The sequence below is a fragment of the Hipposideros armiger genome, unplaced genomic scaffold (assembly GCF_001890085.2).
Source record: "Hipposideros armiger isolate ML-2016 unplaced genomic scaffold, ASM189008v1 scaffold_548, whole genome shotgun sequence".
NCBI lineage: Eukaryota > Metazoa > Chordata > Mammalia > Chiroptera > Hipposideridae > Hipposideros > Hipposideros armiger.
The window spans coordinates 419,366-437,555 of NW_017731898.1; the positions used below are offsets into that span (position 1 = coordinate 419,366).

The 18,190-nt window shown below is 49.5% G+C and overlaps 2 protein-coding genes across 7 annotated transcripts; one reads left to right on the top strand and one right to left on the bottom strand.

Annotated features, from left to right (window-relative positions):
- The first annotated feature begins 156 nt into the window (after positions 1-156).
- Positions 157-4,830, top strand: LOC109396871 (transmembrane protein 198-like). 5 transcript variants are annotated; one of them, XM_019669028.1, is made up of 5 exons: positions 157-546; positions 1,574-1,833; positions 2,356-2,994; positions 3,436-3,596; positions 3,721-4,830. In XM_019669028.1, exons 2-5 carry the CDS (start codon positions 1,659-1,661, stop codon positions 3,856-3,858), a joined length of 1,113 nt encoding a protein of 370 aa, XP_019524573.1. In that variant the 5' UTR covers positions 157-546; positions 1,574-1,658; the 3' UTR covers positions 3,859-4,830. The 5 variants fall into 5 exon arrangements, with proteins under 5 accessions (XP_019524573.1, XP_019524574.1, XP_019524575.1 ...); XM_019669029.1 differs by having other exon boundaries at positions 3,439-3,596; XM_019669030.1 differs by having other exon boundaries at positions 2,413-2,994.
- A 234-nt stretch (positions 4,831-5,064) lies between these two features.
- Positions 5,065-10,772, bottom strand: MMP19 (matrix metallopeptidase 19). Of its 2 annotated transcripts, none has more exons than XM_019669025.1 (9): positions 10,511-10,772; positions 10,121-10,206; positions 9,114-9,244; positions 8,689-8,910; positions 7,957-8,202; positions 7,409-7,534; positions 6,458-6,622; positions 6,168-6,295; positions 5,065-5,994 (listed from the first exon to the last, which is right to left on the bottom strand). In XM_019669025.1, exons 1-9 carry the CDS (start codon positions 10,598-10,600, stop codon positions 5,539-5,541), a joined length of 1,650 nt encoding a protein of 549 aa, XP_019524570.1. In that variant the 5' UTR covers positions 10,601-10,772; the 3' UTR covers positions 5,065-5,538. The 2 variants fall into 2 exon arrangements, with proteins under 2 accessions (XP_019524570.1, XP_019524571.1); XM_019669026.1 differs by having other exon boundaries at positions 8,689-8,835; positions 10,511-10,751.
- Positions 10,773-18,190: the final 7,418 nt, after the last annotated feature.

Here is an 18,190-nt window from a genome sequence, read left to right on the forward strand (position 1 = left end):
CTAGAGCAGTAAGAGCCCCTTCCCCGAATCCCCAGTTCCGACCACCGGGTTCTCCAGAAGACAATACTCCAATTCTCTGGGAAGTGGGAGAAACCAAGCCAGAGCTAGGGGGGCGTTGGGACCCCAGTTGGGGCTTTGCGAGCTGCTTCCCAGTTGTCGAGTCATCGCCTAAGTATTCAAAGGCTTTCTCCAAACCTCTTGCCGTGCCCCCAGAACCCTCCTATGGTTAGGGGGCCTCTGGTCCCAGCTTAGAGCAGTAGGCAAACTGGGTCCCCCACACACAGGGGAAAGAGTTGGAGGGCCCGCCCCGTGATGTCACCCCACACACACACACCCTGTCCCCTTCCTCCACCCCCCAAGCTGGTTGCATTTAGCTCACGGGGCTTAGGCTACGACTTGCAAGAGTTTAGGGGCAACGTACAGAGTGGCCCTGGAGGTGCCCACGCTCGACAGCCGCCCCGACTTCTAGGACCTCCGGGCAGGGATGCAGCTGGGGGTCTAGGGAAGCACTTCTACCCTCTTCCTCTCCTCAGCCCTGGCAGGGTGGTGAGTAGTTAACACCCCCTCCCCAACCTCCCCTTGTTTAGGGTCCCCAGACTTCCAAGAGGATTGAGGAGAGGAGCCCCAGGGATTCTCCAAGCCAACCTTCCAGCCTGTTAGGACCTTGATGTCCAAAAGAAGACAGCTGAAGGAAAGTGCTTGCATCCAACCTACCTCACTCCCACAGTGCTCTCAATGCCAGCCCCTCCTTGGTGTTCTCCTTTCAGGAACGGAATTCAAATCTCACTGGCAACCCTGACACCCCTGGGGAAAGGGAGGGGTAGGAAAAGGCCTACCAGTGTCCCGAGAGGAGGAGAAAGAGGCTACCAAGATGTGAGATGTCTGTGGGCAAGGTGCCTGCTTATTATGAGGGGCCAATAGAGTAGGTCTGTGGCTGGATGCCCCTTCCCCCAACAATTCCATCCCCGCGTGAAGCTGAGGCTTCAAAACCCTGACAGATATGGGTGACTGTGTCTACTTGATTCCTTGTCTCAAACTCTTTTGGTGTCTTTTTTTCCCTTTCCTTCCCTGGGGTTGGAGCAGCTGTTGGGAGACCCCACCATGACTCATTCTCCTCATTCTCTCCTCTTTCTTCTCCTTCTCCCCCCTCTATTAACCCCACCCTTCCCAGTCCAGTGGAGTAGCATTGAGTCCCAGCTGCAGATGAGGCAAGCTTTCTTTTCTGCTGAAACAGGCTGCTGGCCCTTAGACCCCAGTCCCACTAGTGCCGTGGGCCCCTCCCTCCACAGACCTAGGATTTCCTACTCCTCCCACCCCACCCTGAAAAGCTAGGGGACAAAGTCTCCTTACCTTTTAAGATTTTCATTTAAGTTTTACTTAGTGCCCTTATTTCAGAGGGTAGTAAAGAGACAGCTGGCTCCCCTCCACCCAATCCCATAGATTTCTTCAGTTACCCCAGCAAAGCTATGCTCCCTCCTGAAATTGACCTTTCTTAAAAAAAAAAATAAAAATAGAGATACAGAGTCCTCAAGATTCATGGGCACCTGAGCTCCTGCCCCCTACCCACTTGCAGGTTTCCCAACCCCCTCAAGATATTCATGGATGGATGAGAGGAGCTGACGCTGACCTTCCCCTCTGTGACCACCTTCTCATCGGCCATGGAGGAAACTTTGCTGCCGCTGGCCATGACCTCTGACCCCAGGCCTTTTAATCAACAACTCCCAGAGCCTCCAGACCCAAGATGTGTCTTGGAACCCCAGGACAATCCTGAATTGGCACCTGCCCTGGTGTGTGCTCTTTGCTGCTGCTTTGGAATCATCTACTGCTGCTTCGGTGAGGGCAGGGCCAGGGTGTTGGGGGGCAGTGGCCCAAGACTGTCACCCTCAAGGATGATGTTAACTTTCTCCTTTGCTCTTGGGCCACCTCTACTCTTCTGTCAGGGGATGCCTACCTTCAGTATGGCCCATGCTGCTCCTGCCAGCTCTTCCTGTCCATCACGCCCATGCCCTCAAGCTCTGTCCCCTGGCACTCTCACTTACTTGCCTTCCCCTTCCATCCTACCTCAAAATCCCATTCCCAAATTATCATCTATGCTTAAGGCTTCTTCACCCTTCCCCAATAACCTGAAGCAGCCTATGCTGATTTCTTCCCATCTACTATCCCTTGGAAGGACTAGACCTTCTTTCTCTACTTACTAACCTCAGTGCATCCATCTTACCTCCTGATTTTCCTTCCTATCCCCTCACATTCCTGAAAAGCCTGCCCTCCCTGAGGTTATCATTTTCTGCTCCTTGCCTTAAGGTCCCTGGGTGCTGCTCCTCTGCTTAGCCATTCCTCTCCCTTCTCATTCATCAGAGCCATGTGGATCCACCCCCTCTTCTGTCTCTCAGTGCCTCCTGCCTCCCTTCCCAGGCTACCGCTGCTTCAAGGCAGTGATGTTTCTCTCGGGCCTACTATCAGGAGCTCTGGTGATCTTCCTGCTATGCCACAAGGAGCGAGTGCTAGAAACACAGCTGAGCCTGGAGGTGAGCGCCGGCATTGCGCTAGGCATCGGACTCCTCTGCGGCCTGGTCACCATGCTGGTTCGCAGTGTTGGGCTCTTCCTGACTGGTCTCCTATTAGGCCTAACCCTGGGCACCGGGGCTCTGCTGGGCACCGAGCCCATCTACCAACCGCCTTCAGCCTGGGTGCCGGCCGGGGGACTGGTGGGGCTAGCACTGCTGGGAGCTCTGCTCACGCTTCGGTGGCCACGTCCATTCACAGTTCTGGGCACAGCCTTGCTGGGTGCTGCAGTGCTGGTGGCCTGTGCTGACTACTTCCTGGAAGGGCTGGCACTGGGCAGTCGGTTGGGCCAACGTTTGCAGGCACTTCCAGCCTTGCCTCCTCTCTGCTGGTATAGCTGGGTCTTGCTGGGGACCTGGCCAGCCCTGGGGGCCCTTGGGGCCTTGGCCCAGTGGAAGCTCATGGATGAGGAACATGGAGGCCACGCCAACGGTGAGTTAGTGCCATGGTACAGAAGCAGCTAGCCTGTGCCTTCTTACGTCCCTGGTTCCCAGACATGAGGAGGAGAAGGAAGAAAATACACTTGAGGGAAAAGGGCAGAGGTGTCTAAGGTGACTGGGGCACAGTATTGAAAGGAAGTTAGAGTTGGAGGAGCCAAAAATCTGGATGAGAATAAGAAGAGAAATTGTCAGGAAGAGCAGGGAAGAGTTATTGGGGACTATTGTAGAAGAAGAGAAAGATCTCAGAGAAGTCCAGGAGGAGAGAGTAGGAATATTCTAAAAGGGCTTCTTTTAGAAGAACTGGGGAGGAAGATGAAGTTTGATAGAGCCAAAAAAGGGAAATCAAATGGGTTTCTCTAGAGTGTGAGTGTGTTTAGGGGTGGGATTTGGGCTCTAAAGAGGCCTCCCTGAGTGTGTATTGCTCCCTCCCAAGCAGTGGTCTTGAGCCACCAGCGAAGGCATCTCCAACTCCTTCGGATCCGTCAGCAAGAGGCCAAGTGGCATCGGACCTCCCCTGGTGTGGGACTCTGTGAGGGCAGCTACCGGCGCCAGCTTTCCCCCAACACCCGGAACCCTGCTGATGGTCTGGCTCCAGTGAGTGGTAGTGGTGGGGGAGACACTCTGGGGGATGGGGCGGAAGGCACATGGGGATGGTCAGAGTGGGAGGGGAACTCTGACCCAGGCCCTTCCTTGCCCTCGCTGCCCTGTGTCCCTCCAGAGCTATCTCCAGAGCCTTCGAGAGCACCAACTGGGACCAGGCAGCCAGGCCACAGCCCCCCACATTGTCCTGGACCTGGATTCTGATTGTGGTTCCACTGTACCCCTCACCACGCCTTCTGGTTCCACCGAGACCTGAGCCTAAACCTCCACTATTGCCCCCACCCCTAGCAACACTAGGCCTGAGAGCACTAGGTGGGCATGGCTTGAGCCCACAGGACCCACACACAAACTTCCCCACCTCTTGGACTTGGGGATAAAATCTGTGTTCCAACCTAGACCAGCCCTGTAGGGATAGGTTCCAGGGACAGATAGAGAGAAATCTTGTGGGGAGGGGAGAAGAATATAAGTATGAGCAGCTACTAGCTACCTCTGCCTAACACTAGAGGTGCCTCGGTCTCTAAAGCAACTGATGCCCTAATTCCCTCCAAACCAAGGGGGCCCTTACCCAAATAGCCTTTTATATACCTGACTCAGTGTGCCTCACTGGTAAAATAAGGGGTTTTGTTTTTATAGGAGCTATAGAAAATCAGGAAGCCGCCTAAAGCACTTGATAGCTTTTTGATGGAGAGAAGGGCACCGAGGTGCTCCAGGATCCCCCAATCCCCAGGATCCTTATTAGGGGGTAGCTGGGTTCCTGATTAGCCTTATCCCCCTGACCCCATAGGCTCAAGCTTCCTTCTCCTACCTCAATTGGGGGTACTATCCTCAACGGTGCTTCCCTTTCCCTCCTTGATGTGGGGAAGACCATGGGGCAGTGCCTGGCTCAGCCCCCACTTCCCCCAAAAGCTGGCTTCTTGCTCTAAGGAGAGCATTGGCCCACATGCCAGAGTCTTGCCCTGTTGCCCAAAAGAGCCTGGTCTTTCGGGTTGAGTGGGAGACAAGTGCCTTCTCTGCCTCTTATTGTAGGTGATGCTAATTTCCTCAACCAGAACTTTGTCCCAGCCACTAACCCATTCTAACTCTCCCCACTCTGATTCTCCTGCCCACAGTTGGTTCCCTGGTTCCCCAGACAGCATGAAGGAAAATATATCCCTCCCCTGGGCAGCAGGCTATGATGGATGGGAGGAAGAACATGGGGCATGTGAATAAAATGGCATTGAACAGTGAATCAGGGAGTCCGGCCTCTACTGTTGCTGCTCTTTTCTTTCTTTGCACCCCAAAACAATAAGTTAGCCATACTGACAAGTCTGTCCAATAAAGATCTGATAAGGGTTTCTTTAACAGACTGGGCTACTGTAGGAGCTATACACGCCTAGCCAGAGGAAGAACTGTTCAGTCTTCCCTTACGAACGTGGAGTTGCCCTTGATTAAGCACAAATGTTGGAGACGCTGTGCCAGGCACTTCACATACAGTATTTCATTTAATGTAACAACCCTGCAGGAGTGGTATTAACCTTATTTTGCAGATAGGGACTCCAACACTCAAGAAGGTTAATAAACTTGCTCAAGTCATAAACAAGCAAATGTGATTCTCAAGAATTCCAAAGCCCTTGGTTTTACTGGCCATGCTGTTTTCTTGTACTTTATTTGGGAAGATCAGGATCTAGGCATTCAGCTTCCCAGCTGCTGCCTCCTGTCAGCTAAAGGCCTGATTGAGAGCTCTCTGTCCTCTAGAGAGTAGATAACACAGTTGGAAGAGCTGCCTAGGACCGGAAAGAAATGGATAGAGTTGGGAGCTGACCCAGAGATAGGGAGTCACTACCCAGGAAGGAAAGAGCACAAGGGAGTGGTGGCTAGAGATGGGACATTTAGAGGCCTAAGGTTTGTAGTCCATGCCTCTGCCTACAGTCTAGTGAGCAGACATTAGGTTCAGGTCTTAGGCCTCTTGGAGGGTGACATTACCAGAAAATGAAAGGGTGGTGTAGCCTGAGGCTGAGGAGGTCATATCCAAGATTGTGTCTCTGGGTGAGTGGTCAGTGTTTAAGGTGCTATCTATGGCTGAGGAAGTGGTATCCAAGGTTGTTCCTGTGGGTGAGTAGTCAGTGCCTGTAGCTGAGGGAGTGGTGTCCCCACCTGATGGGGCAGTGTCTGGGGTCTGAGAATAACAGTGCATCCAGTTGTGGGCTACATCTCTGGGATAGCCCTTCTCTACCCGAAGCTGCCGATTGAGACGCCAGTACTGTTTGCCCTTGAAGAAGTAGACGTGGCCATCCTGCCAACTCATAGCAGCTGAGGGCTGGTCTGGCACTCCTGTAAACAATTGCTTGATTGGTTTGGGGTAGTGGCTGAAGTCATTTCGGGCCAGCTCGTCCCACTGCCAGTACCCGGAGCCCTAGGTGTGGGATGGATAGGGAGAAGAGAATGAGGAGAGGCTTTAGGCATCCCAGAGATTTACCCTCAGCCCACTGCAGCTGCAAATCTCCCTTTAAGAGCAATTCTTGGCTTCTTGGTGTGAGTTGGCCTGCCCCTGCTAAGTGGGATTTGCCCTTGCTTTGAACTTTATACCTTAAAGAGGAACACCTTTTGGTTGACAGGCCAATAGAGAGCTGCATCCAGGTTAGGTTCTATTCTATTCAGCTTCTTGGGGAAGCCAGGCAATATCTTGAAATTAATGTAGCGCCACACTTTATCTCCTGAGAACATGTAAAGAAAGAACAAGTCACCTCTGTCCTCAGGGGATAGCTTTTGGTTCCTCCATTCCACCCTTGCAGAAATTTCTCATCTCTCTTTCACTTTTATGGCTTCTTTGATGGTAGGTCCTCCTCGGGTAAGACACTGTATGCTGGTCCCCTTACCCTTAAAGAAGTGAATCCATTGTGTTCGAGGAGAGTAGACGGCAGCATCCAGGTTTCCTGGGAGCCCCTCCCAAAGAGCAGACACTTGGAACAAGGGACCCAGCCCTGAATCTGTCACAGTCCACACATAGCTGCCCTTGAAGGCGTAGGTCTTCCCACGGGGTCCTGAGAGCAAAGGTATGTCAACAAGTTAAAAAAGGGTCAAGGGCGGCCGGTTAGCTCAGGTGATTAGAGCGCAGGCTCATAATACCAAGGTTGCCGATTCAATTCCCATATGGGCTGCGGAGCTGCGCCCTCCACAACTAGATTGAAGACAACTACTTGACTTGGAGCTAATGGGTCCTGGAAAAACACACTGTTCCCCAATAAAATTTCTTAAAAAAAATAGACGGGTCAAATAAAGACTTATAGGTATCTCAAGCAGGCTGGTAATTTGCCCTCCTCTCACAGGCTGATTCCTCAAAAATTCAGTCAAGAAAATTAAGGGAGCAGAGAAGGAGGACCAGTGTTCAGCCTCTCCTTTGTTGTTCAGGGTAATTCAGCACTGGTCCACTCAACAAAACAAAAGCCCTGCAGATAGCTGCTCCCCCTTTGGGGACCTCACTTTCCACTCCAAGTGGCTTCCAAGTTGTCCTTCCATGCAGGTATAATACCCTCTCTAATAGACATTCCAGTTAATATAGATTTCTCCATTTTGCTGTATTTTAAGATGTGTTTTAGTGGCACATATAGGGTAGCAACCAAGGTCAATGTCTGTCTGGCCCATCTTTAATTTGGCCCTGAACCCTCCCCTCCCCATGCCACATACCTCCTTCCATGACACTAACTCCTGCCTAGTGTCTAACCTCTATTACTCATGCTGAGGTCCCATGTCATTCTCATTTGTCCAAGTCTCAAGGTTAGCAGGCTGTTCCCACTGCTTGCCTACAGCCTGGAGGGGAAGGGCCTCACCCAGCATCATGGCATCCAGTTCAACACTGCAGGGATCAGGCATGGGACTGGGTTCTCTGGGCACTTGGGGTGTAGTGGGGAGCTCCATCTCTTCTTCCTCATCCTCTATTTCTGGGATCTTCTTGCCTGCAAGAAAAGAGAAAACTCATAGCACCTGACCTCTCCACTCTTCTTTAAGTTTGGCTCAGAGGTCCCATAGAGAGGGAGAAAGGGAATCCTAGAGAGTTTTCCTTGGTGGGAGACACAATTATATTGATATCAGCAGGAGACATGTTTTAGTTTTGAGAGGCACCAGAAAGGGGAAGGAGTTTTGCTGGAATCTTCATTCTTATCCCCAAGAATGGGTATGAAGGGAGAGATGCCCTGAAGGAGGATTAGATATGGAAGTGTCAGAAAAACAGTTCCTGAAAATAGAAGCCTGAATAACTGGGCAGGAGGAAGAGAAAATAGCCAAGCCATTTCCCTCCACAGAGCTTATACCTGCCTCTTCAAGCCTGAAGAGATGCTGATCAGACTGACCGTCATGATCACTAGGGGAGAGCACTGACCATAGAGAGCCTGGATCCCTGCCACATCATCCCGGTGCAGCTTGAAGTGGGGCCGGTAGCCAGCGTAGACAGGAGCCATGAGGGCCTGTGTATATCGGGAGTGCCCAAGCCCCAAGGCGTGGCCCAGTTCATGGGCTGCAATGATGCGCAGGTTTACCCCCCGGTAGGTTCCCTCAGTCCAAAGCTCATCTTCATCAAAATGCACACTGCCCAGCTCTGGGATGTCAGCATGTGCCAGCACTCTCCCTGGACAAAAGCAAAGGTGGACAAAAGGAGGTCAAAGTCTCCTAGGCTGGAGCTCTCCTGCCTGTTATAAATTCCAATTACTCCATTCCCTTAAAATACGCCATCTATAGTCACTGTCTCTTGGATGCCTCTCTTCTCCTTTCAGATTCCCTTATCATCACCCAGTTCTCCTAGGGATGCCCATTACCCCCATCACTTTACCTCCCAACCACTCTCTCCTCTCTGGCCCAGTCCTCTCTGGGGTGTGCATTGAGCCGGGGAACTTAAGCCGAGGAAGAAGGCATAACCTTAGAAGAGGAGGCTTGGTAAGTTCCCAGGGAGGTGACCAACTGCTTCCCAAAGGAATGTTAGAAGATGGTTGAGAGTGTAGGGTGGAGTTGGGCAGAGGGGACAGCCTGAATATTAAGGTGACAGAGTCCCTGGCTCAAGGGGACAGAGATAAAATCTCAGAGGTCTGTTTGGTGGGAGCTGAGAGCTGGTGCTTACCAGGTCCATCAAAGGTATTAGAGCAGTACGGGCTTTGGCGGCCATGGAAGGAAAGGCGGATGTCAGCCCAGCCAGCCTGCACTTCTCGGAAGGTTAAGGGGGCCACATTGCTCCAGTACTGGAAGGCTTGAAGCAGGGCTGCCCGGGCTGTGTGAGGTGGAAGGGTGGAGGGGGAGGGCATGTTTAAGATGCGGAAGGTCAGGTGCTTCTTTCTCCAGCGGCCTGGTTATTGGACCAGAAAATAGGTTAGAAACACAGATCCTTCGCCAACCCCAGAATTCACTCAGCAAAGCTATGTAACAACCCCTGTAGGCAAGGGATGATCAGGTAATCACCAGGTGATCATTCAGCACTATGCTAGTCCACATTGTCCCGATTCCATGCCACCCATGCCTATGCCTTCCTCTCCCAGGCTCAGTCCTTACCCAGGAGTCGGTATTTAAGGGTCTTCTGGTTGAAGGGATCCTCCAGGCCACAACGGGGCTGCCTCATACGGGCCCTGGTGGCACCATCTAGTTGACCTGAGACTGGCAGCTCAGATGCTTCCTGGAAAGCTCTGAAAAGAGGGAGAGGGATAGTTCCAGCAAGGTAGGGGAATCTGTGATGACTGGGAACTGGGGGTGGCTCTTTGGCTCCCTGCTGCCCAACGTGATAGCGGAGAAGGCACAGAATCTCTGAAGCTGATGGGGTTACTCCAGTATCCAGTCCTCATAATTGGGACTTCATCTTCTGTTCTGCAGAAATGGCAATATTCCAACTTACCCTTCCCATCTTCAGTCTTATTCGAGTAAGGTTTTCGTCAGGTGTAGCCTTCTTCCCCCACGATTATCTAACCTTCTGCCCTGAGGAAGTACCCTGCCCCCTGCTCCAGAGACTCTCCCACCTGAGGGCCTGTCCTCCCTCAGCCTTCTGCCCTCCTGCCTGGACCTCCCCGCCCAGCCCAACCTGCTCTGAAGTAATTTCACCCATCAGGCAGTGCAGGCACTGTTGCTTTTCAAGGGACTGTGAATGTATGTGACAGCAAAAACAAAAATGATTCATTAGATTTAAAATACTATAAAAAGAAAACTTCAAAAAAGAAATAAATACATGATGAATTAAATGTCTACAAAAAGCAACATCATGACAACTCAACTCATAGTTTTACATATAAATTATACTTCATATGGGATGTGACTCAGTATTAGTATTTGAATACAATAGCCTGCAAAGGAGTGCTTAAGGCCTTGGAAGATCCAATGACTGTGTTCCTGATCTTTGAAGCCCCATCCCACCCCTTGCCCACCACCCTAACAGTGATAGCCACCAGTTCCCAAGATCCAAACATGGATTTGGGTCAGGCAGAGGAGGGCCTGGGGAGAGGAAAGGATGAGAAGAGGGAAAGAAACCCTTGCGACCTGACCCTGAAGGCTTGTGCTTTATGACATCTCACCTCAGAGCCTCTGTGATATCTTCTGGCCTGAAGTCATAAGGTCCTTCCAGAGGCTTCTGTAGGTACCCATATTGCAAAAGGTAATCCTATGGTGGGGGTAGGGGTTAGCAAAATAAAAAGAGGGTTAGTTTCAGGGTAAAGCCTCTAAGTCACCTAACAGGAACATGAGGATGGGAGGGGACAGACATGGAAGGACTAAAGGAGAGGCACCTTAAGGAATGGGCTCAGGTGAATCAAGGGGAAGGAGTGGGAGACAGGCAGAGGGAGATCACGGAGCAGAGGAAGGAAGGGAAGGCAGACAGATTGAAGGTCAGGAGGGAGGCTTGGGTGGGACTGTGGAGCAGCACTCCCATCCCCCTGGCCTGGGTCCCTCTAACCTAGGAGACTCACCACTGCTGCCTCCTTCTCTGCAGGCCCCAGGGCCCGGCCTGAGACTGTCATGGGAAGCAGGAAGCCCAGCCACAGCAGCTGCCAGTTCATGGTCCCACCAGGCAGGCGTTCCAGAGGCTGTCTGTGGCCTCTGCCCTGAGATTTCTGGGAGCCTGGAAGAGTAGGGTTAGGTGGGATGGGGTGGGGGCGGGGGCTCTTACCTCCAGTTCTTTTCTCTCTCCAGTCTCTGATCCTCTTTATAAAACTTCAGGGGAGGGCAATTGGGGGGAGTGGCAGTGGGAGGTGACTCAACCCAGAGATATGTTGTAATTCGTCATTAACCCCTGTCCTGCCAGAGTGCAGAAGTCAAGAAGATCCCCCAACCCATGCCCCAGAGTCCTCTGCTGGAGCTAGGAAGACTTTTCATACTGTCCTGAGGGTAGGCATCCTAGAAGGATGAGAAGCCGAATCTATGCACACTAGACATAAGGACTATGGCCATCCCCTGGAGCTGGACATTCCTGTGCCCCTGAGACCCTGGGACAACAAACTCCTCATCTTCAACCTTCATGTCTCCCTGTCTACTCTGGAATAAGAAAAAATAAAAATAAAAGCTCAGAGGTAGGAAACAGCTTAGATGTTTGGTTTTCAAGTGAAGGAATCAAGGATGGGGGTCTTAGTTTTTTTGCACCCAAGACCAAGTTGAGAATTTAAATGCTCTTGAAGGCTATTTGTGTCTGCTTTAATAAAAAGTCATGATTTCATGAGCCTGGCACGGGGGTGGGGGTTAACAAAGGTACCAAGAAATAAAGGGCTGGAGCCTGCCTGCAGGAAGCTTACAGATAGGGTGAAGCCAACCCAAGTACTTGAAATGAGGGGAACCAGGACGCCAGGCAGAGGTTCCCATCCTACAGGTCATGAGACTATGAGACGGTTCGCTGAGAAGGCAAACTGAACTGGACTTTGGAGGCTGGCTATGAGTAGGATGAAGTACAAGAGTACTGAGGGACAGGGACAGTGCAGGTCTTGAGTAAAAGTGCAGAGCTGAGAAAAGCCAGCCGTGCTCAGTAAGTGCTGAGGGTCTGGGCTGCCTCATTCACCACTGAGTCCCTAGTGCCTACCGCAGGCTAGCTCATTGCTTCAGGTGGCGCTTAATAAACCTTTGTCAAATAAATGACCAGGGTAGGAAAGCCATTGGGAACCAGAGTTTAGAGGGTCTTAAATGCTGTTCAAGGGAGAGGAGAAAAACTTAAAATTTAAAAACCTACTTTGTGTTAGGTGATTTATACATTATCTCATTTAATCCTTACAACCCTCCTATGAGGGAAGAATTATTCTGGTCATTTTTTATAAGTGGAAATGGAAACCCAGGGAGGGAAACTTGACTAAGAACATGGAGCTCCTGATCAGTCTGACCTAATTCAAATCCTTCAGCTAACTCCATAACCCATGCTCTTTCCATGCACACTGACTCTTAGGGTTTTGTTCTTTAGATGGTTATGAGCCACTATAATTTATGCATCACACAACATTTGCATATCGCTCAAATCACAGGGAAGTAGCCGTACAAATGGGGGGAGGGGGGGCAGGTTACTGAATTAAAGGTCTCAGTAAGACTTCAATTCTGAGCCCTTCTCCACACCCCAGGTTGAAAGGCAGGTAGGCTACAGGATAGCCTTTCACAGCCCAGGAGCGAGGTGGGGTATATTCCTGACTCATACTGTTGCCCTCAATCGTGCTGGTCCCTTTGACCCACACAGCACTCAACTTGGTAACAATCGGGTGACTAAATCCCAAATGGCCAGTGACAGGCAAGGAAGGACAGAGAGCCTCTGATTGATGAGTGACAGAGGCTCTGACTGAGGCCACCACGAAGGCTGATGCCCCCAGGAAATGATGGAGTTGGGGAACCAGCTCATCATGCTCAGCCCCCTGAAGGGCTTTTTCTCCACCCTGTCCTTTTCTCCTTCTCTCTACACTCCACCCCTCAATCCCTCTTCTTTTGAGAACTGGACATGGGCCAATTGAAAATGATAATTTTTTTTATTAAAGTTTTCTTGGGGTGTTTTTTTTCCTGAATAAAAGTTATTCATTGCTCGTTGTAGTAAATTTGGAAAATACCAAAATAAACAAGGAAGAGAATGAAAACCACCAGTAAACTCTACCCAGAAGAGAACCACTAGTAACATTTTGATGCATTTACTTGAAACTGTGGCTCTGAGTTCAGCTCCAGCCTCTGCCAGACCAGCCTTAGCCCCTGGAGACCATCTGGGGCGGAAGAAGAAGCAACAGACAACAGTAAGAATGACAGAGAAGGGACAAGAGCTGAGGGTGGTGCTCCAGGAGTAAAGTAAAATGAATGTGATAGAAGATTACTCCCCCCACCCACCCCCCACCCCCGTCCCCTTAGGCACCTCATAAAAGAATGCTTACGAGTGTGTGTTATTGAGAGAGATGGTGTTTAATTATGAAAGATGACAGAGTGGGCACTCATTCTGGCCTATGAAGACCCTGGGGGATGAGACCACATTCTAGATACTAAGGAGCCAGGACAGAACAGAGTAAAACAATAAAAGCTGCCAAATAGTTTACCTCATTGAAATCTCAACAACTCAGAGGGCTGGTATTATCACCTTTTTACAGAAAAGGAAACTGAGTCTCTAATAGGTTGCTTCCAGTCACACAACTGTAAGCAACAGAGCCTCAGGCTTAAGCTATGATCTTTGCAGCATCCCAAGAGTTTCCACAGGCACCCAAACAAAGCTCCCTAGAGCCAGGAGTTGCAGACAGGGCATAAGTGCAAGGACTGCATGACTAACTGTTCCCATAATGGTGTCATAACCTCCCCTTCTGGCAGCCCCGACCCTGTGAGCCAAGATGACCCAGCTCTTTTTCCCTCTGAATTTGTCATCTCTCAATGGGGAAATTGTGGGAATGTGTGTGAAGGGTTAGGACATGTGGTCTGTCTGCCCCTCAAAGAGAACTTGATTCTGAGAGAAAGAACTCCTGAGTTCTCTGGCTTGCTTGCTACCTTCCTGCAACCTGGTTTCCCTCTCTGCCCACAGACTGAGGCAAAGAGTTTGTATAGAAATTCTTTTTTTTTTTTAAGATTTTTATTGGGGAATTGGGGAGATGGGAACAGTGCTGGGGAATTGGGGGAAGGGGAACAGAGAAGTTGCTGTCCTTTTGTTCTTCAGTCTAGTTGTGGAGGACGTCGCTTCACTGGCCCAAGTTGGCACCATCAATGCACTCTTCCCGGGCGAGGCAGATCAGTCGCCGGCTTCTGGACGGCCGCTCACTGCGGCTGCTGGCTGCTCAAGCTGGCTGCTGGCTACACACGGTAGCCCATGGCAACCCACTGCAGCAGGGGCCACAGCCTACGCCTTCGCCGGGCGACTCAGGGCATCCCAGCTCCAGGTTGAGCTGTTGTTCAGCATCTTAGCTGTAGAGGGCAGTGTCACTGGCCCTCATATGTGGGATCCGAACCAGGGCCCTCTGGCGTCCCAAGCCAGTTCTTAACCATCGCGCCACTTGGCTGGCCCCAGAAATACTTTTAATTAAAATAGGTTTCACTGTCATGGGAGCAATTAGGTTAGATGCTGAAGTATTTTCTAATGATCAGAGGCATTAGATCAGATCATAATAGATCAGATCTAATGGGTAGAGGGCAAAGGTTTACAAGGGTCTCTAAGCCCAGGAGAAGCCAATTTCTAAACCATCACCCACCCTCTGTGACAGCCACCCTTACAGGGTGACCTGTAGGGCTGGGCATCCTACAATAGTATATAAAGGGCAAGCCTGGGGACCAAAACTGGAAACTGGAGGTGATAAAAAAACATAAGTTGTAACCAAGTCAGGGCCAGCCCAGGCACTGCTGGTGATCTAGAGACATGTAGGAGAAATGCGGGGTTAGCCTCTGGCTGGTTTTCTCAGAGCCCTGAGAGGGTCAGGAGAAAGGGAACTTTCCCTGGCTGAATAGGATTGAGTCCTCTCCAAGCTGTTACTCTGGAAACCTCTGTTTTTAAGAGGAACCCCCTCTACACACACACTCCTTTAATTAGTCATGAGTTCCTAGAAGCCAGATGGGAAGCGATGGCCAGGATTGTCCACAGCTGGAACTGGTTAGTAACCAGGGAAGTGGGAGGGGTTTGGGGATGGCTCAGGGCCTGGGCCAGCACATTCTGTTCCCAGGATGCCCCAAACTTCCTCAACCCCCATTAAGAACCCTTCCTGGCATCCCACCCCCAATCCACTGCCCCTCAAACACTCACCTACTCAGGCCCTGGCCTGAACTGGCTTGGTTGACAGGACATCAGACCCCAATTTTTAAGTTCTGCAGTTCCTGTCAACGTATGAGGGAGACCAAGACCTGCTTCCCTTCTTCGATTCACAGAAAAAGATGTTATTCCCCAGGGCTCCCCTAGAGATTGCTGGAGGTTTCTGCTGGTGGTCCCATAAACGGGCAGAGTGCCAAAGGAATGCATGAAGGCATAAATGCTAGCGAGCCTCTGGAAGAAGGAAGGGAGCAAAGGAATAGGAGCTTAAGTGTTCTTTCAGCATTTGGGGTGATAGGGATATAGTGTAACATAGGATTTTTACCGCTTCTGGGAACGGCAGCCTGCCTTTTCCTTAATGAAAACCAAATTGATCTTTATGGTTTTTCCCAAGGGAAGTAGAATGTGGGAGAGCATTTCGGTCTCTTGTCCTCACTCTGTGACCCCAGGAAACAGATCTGTCCTAATGTTCGGAGACTGTCACAGGCCTGGAAAGTCCATCTTTGGCTACTTTTTTGTTGGCAAAAAGGTTGAATAGGGGGTTGGCAAAGGGAAGGAATTCAGCACTGACTTCCCCTTTTGAAGAGGGTAGTAACTAGATGGGGGAGGGAGACCTGGAAAAGACCCAATTCTGCTTTTGCCAGGCCAGCAAGGCAGAGAGAGGGCTGTTTGGGTGAGAAGGCTGCCCTTGATGCAGGGAGCTGTATAGGGAGAGAGAGGGTTTGCCTCTGCATTCTCTGGTTAACCCCTAAGTTACTTAAGAAGGATAGTGGGTGTGCATCAGTGTGGTTTTGTTTTTTAGTGAATTCATTAATTTGACAGTGGGGAAGGGTTGACATTGTGTACAAGTATATCCAGTGCATAGTGCGGAAGGAAGAGCTCAAGGATTTTAAAGTGCCAGCAGGGCACCATTCCAGTTTGAGTTAGATCTGCTTGCAGCTTTGGCAAAAGGCTGCCCCTCAACTATGAAAGACGTTTTTGAAATGGGAAATAGGAGGAGATAGTTGAGGAAGAAGACTGTTAATACTAAGAAAGACTATATTCTCAGATTTTTTTTATCCAGAAGCTATTCCTAAAGATGTGTGTGCTTCCCTATTGCCCGTTTTTATAAGACCCATTAGTGTGTGTGTGTGTGTGTGTGTGTGTGTGTGTGTTTACACGAGTGATGCTTCTGTGTTGTAAAAATAATTGAGATGATACATAACTGTCTGCCTGCTTTTAAAAAGGAAGTCAGATATTGATGACATAGGAGAACGCTGGAAAAGATTTGAGAGATCTTTGAAAACCAGCAGCTGGAACAGGTGGAAAAATATCCAGTTGATCACTAGCCACAAAGCAAGGCTGACCACTGACCAGAGTAGCCAGGGTGGTCAATAAAATCAGAAAGAACTGATCAGCAAGCGTGTTAACCTTCTGCTATGAGGCCAATGGCAGTGGCCAGTGGCAAAAAAAAAAAGAGTAAAAGAAGTGAAAAAGGCAGTCAGGTTGGGGAGCTGAAGGAGCATGGGAAACCAATGCCAGCTTGGATTAAGGTCATGTACTGAGGGCAAATCGAGTTCTCTTTTTGACTAGACAGACAGAGTGTACCCTTGCAAATGTAAGGAATGAGTATTGGCAAAAGTTGTATTCATCCGTCATTCATTGCTTCACTAATTAAATCTACCAGTACTTCTTAAACTTTTCTGATGGCTCATTGTTTTAGTCTGGGACCAACCAGGAAAGAGAAATCACACATTCATTTAAGCAAGAAAAGTTTAATATGCTGAATGGCAGACAAGAAGCCGTGGTGCCACGCCCACAGAATTTGCTGGAAGTCTGACCTCTAGGGTGTCAGGGAAGGCTGTTCATGGGAAGATGTCTCACCTTTCAATACAAAATGTCCGAAGGGTTACGATGGAAAGCTGCTGGCCTCTGGATGCTGCTGGCTACCATGCACTGGAAAAGCCATGTGTAATGCAGGGGCCTGCTAAGTGAGCACATCAGAACCAGGAAGCAAAAGGCTTTTCTCCTGTAATGTCTTTCTAGCACCTTCTACTGACAAAACTTCAGTGCCCACTGGCAAAGGAAAAAATATTCAAAGGGCCCCATCAATTGGTACAGAGCAGGCAAAAAGGGTGAATCTGGAGCAGAGAGGCAATAACTCAATAACCAGCAATGTCTTCTTGGGGCTGATTTCTACTGATTGTTTTTTCCCTTGAGAATTAGTCACACTGTCGCGTGTGTGTGTGTGTGTGTGTGTGTGTGTGTGTGTGTGTGTGTGTACACTGAAGACTTTTGGATTGTATCTTAGACATTATGAATGTTATGTTGTGGAGACTCTGTTTTCTGTTATATTTCTCTGAAGGGTATAATTGTTTCTGAGTAGATGATTAACTGGGTTGGAATCAAACTGCAAATTATCTCACTTGTGGTGAGTAGTAGCCCAGATCTCAGTTAAATTATTTCAGCCTTAACTGCAAGCTGCTTTGAGTCTGCCACAAGCAGGGATTGTCCAGAGACTTGGACAGTGTTATAAACAGATTTGGGGGTCCCATTTTCTGACTCTTTCTTTTTTCAGATTGCCTTCTCACTTTCCCATGGCTGTGAGTGCCCTGGGCACTGAACTCAGGTTCTTCAAGCCAGATAGATGGTGGGTTTTCTATCAAAGTGTTAGCTGTCTCATGCCTCACTGTAACTGGGGTCTGCCCTCAGGCCAACATTGCAAAAATGGGGAAACTCACTCTTGGCCAATCCCTTCTTTCAAGTTTTGGCTCTCCTCTAAAACAGGTCTGCTTTGGTTCATTCTCCAGAGCATTCAGGTAGATGTTTTTTGTATGGTGTCCTGAGCTTATTGTTGTTATCTGCAGGAATGTTAGAACTTTACGTCACTATTCTTGGAGAAGAGGCCACTAGACCCATGTTATTTTATCAGTAAAGAAATTGTCCATTAGGAATTAAGATATAAACATCAACATAGAGTGGATTATAACAGAGCTATGCAAAGCCATTAATTAAAGAAACTGAAAAGCTCCCAGCCTAGAGAAAGATGAAAGAAAGGAAGAAAGGGAGGGAGGAAGGGGAGGGGAGTACGGGAGCGAGAGAGAAAAGGAAAACTAGGCCAATCAAAAGGAGTTTTGTTAGCTATGGAAGCATCAAAAAGCAGCCATAGAAGTAAATACTGGCAATGACCATTCAAGCCCTGTATTGAGAGAATGAATCTTGGCAATGAGCTTGAGTATTCAGGCCATTTGACAAGGCCATCCCCACTGCGAAAGTAAATGCATCACACAATGTAGCCTTATGCCTTCAATCTGTCTAGTAGTACAATTTACTCTCTAGTCCCAATTTCCATCCTGTGGTAAACTGGAAAATGTGCCTCCCTCAAAAAAAGATATCCATCACCTAATCCATGGAATCTATAAATGTTACCTTTTATAGAAAAAAAAAA

Coding starts and splice junctions, on each gene's coding strand:
- LOC109396871 (XM_019669028.1), top strand. CDS start 1,659: ATGGAGGAAACTTTGCTGCCGCTGGCCATGACCTCTGACCCCAGGCCT. Junction 1,834..2,355: donor AATCATCTACTGCTGCTTCG/GTGAGGGCAGGG, acceptor CTCATTCATCAG/AGCCATGTGGATCCACCCCC. Junction 3,597..3,720: donor CTGCTGATGGTCTGGCTCCA/GTGAGTGGTAGT, acceptor GTGTCCCTCCAG/AGCTATCTCCAGAGCCTTCG.
- MMP19 (XM_019669025.1), bottom strand. CDS start 10,600: ATGAACTGGCAGCTGCTGTGGCTGGGCTTCCTGCTTCCCATGACAGTC. Junction 6,623..7,408: donor ACTGGATGCCATGATGCTGG/GTGAGGCCCTTC, acceptor CTTTGCTCTCAG/GACCCCGTGGGAAGACCTAC. Junction 6,296..6,457: donor ATGGATTCACTTCTTTAAGG/GTAAGGGGACCA, acceptor ACATGTTCTCAG/GAGATAAAGTGTGGCGCTAC.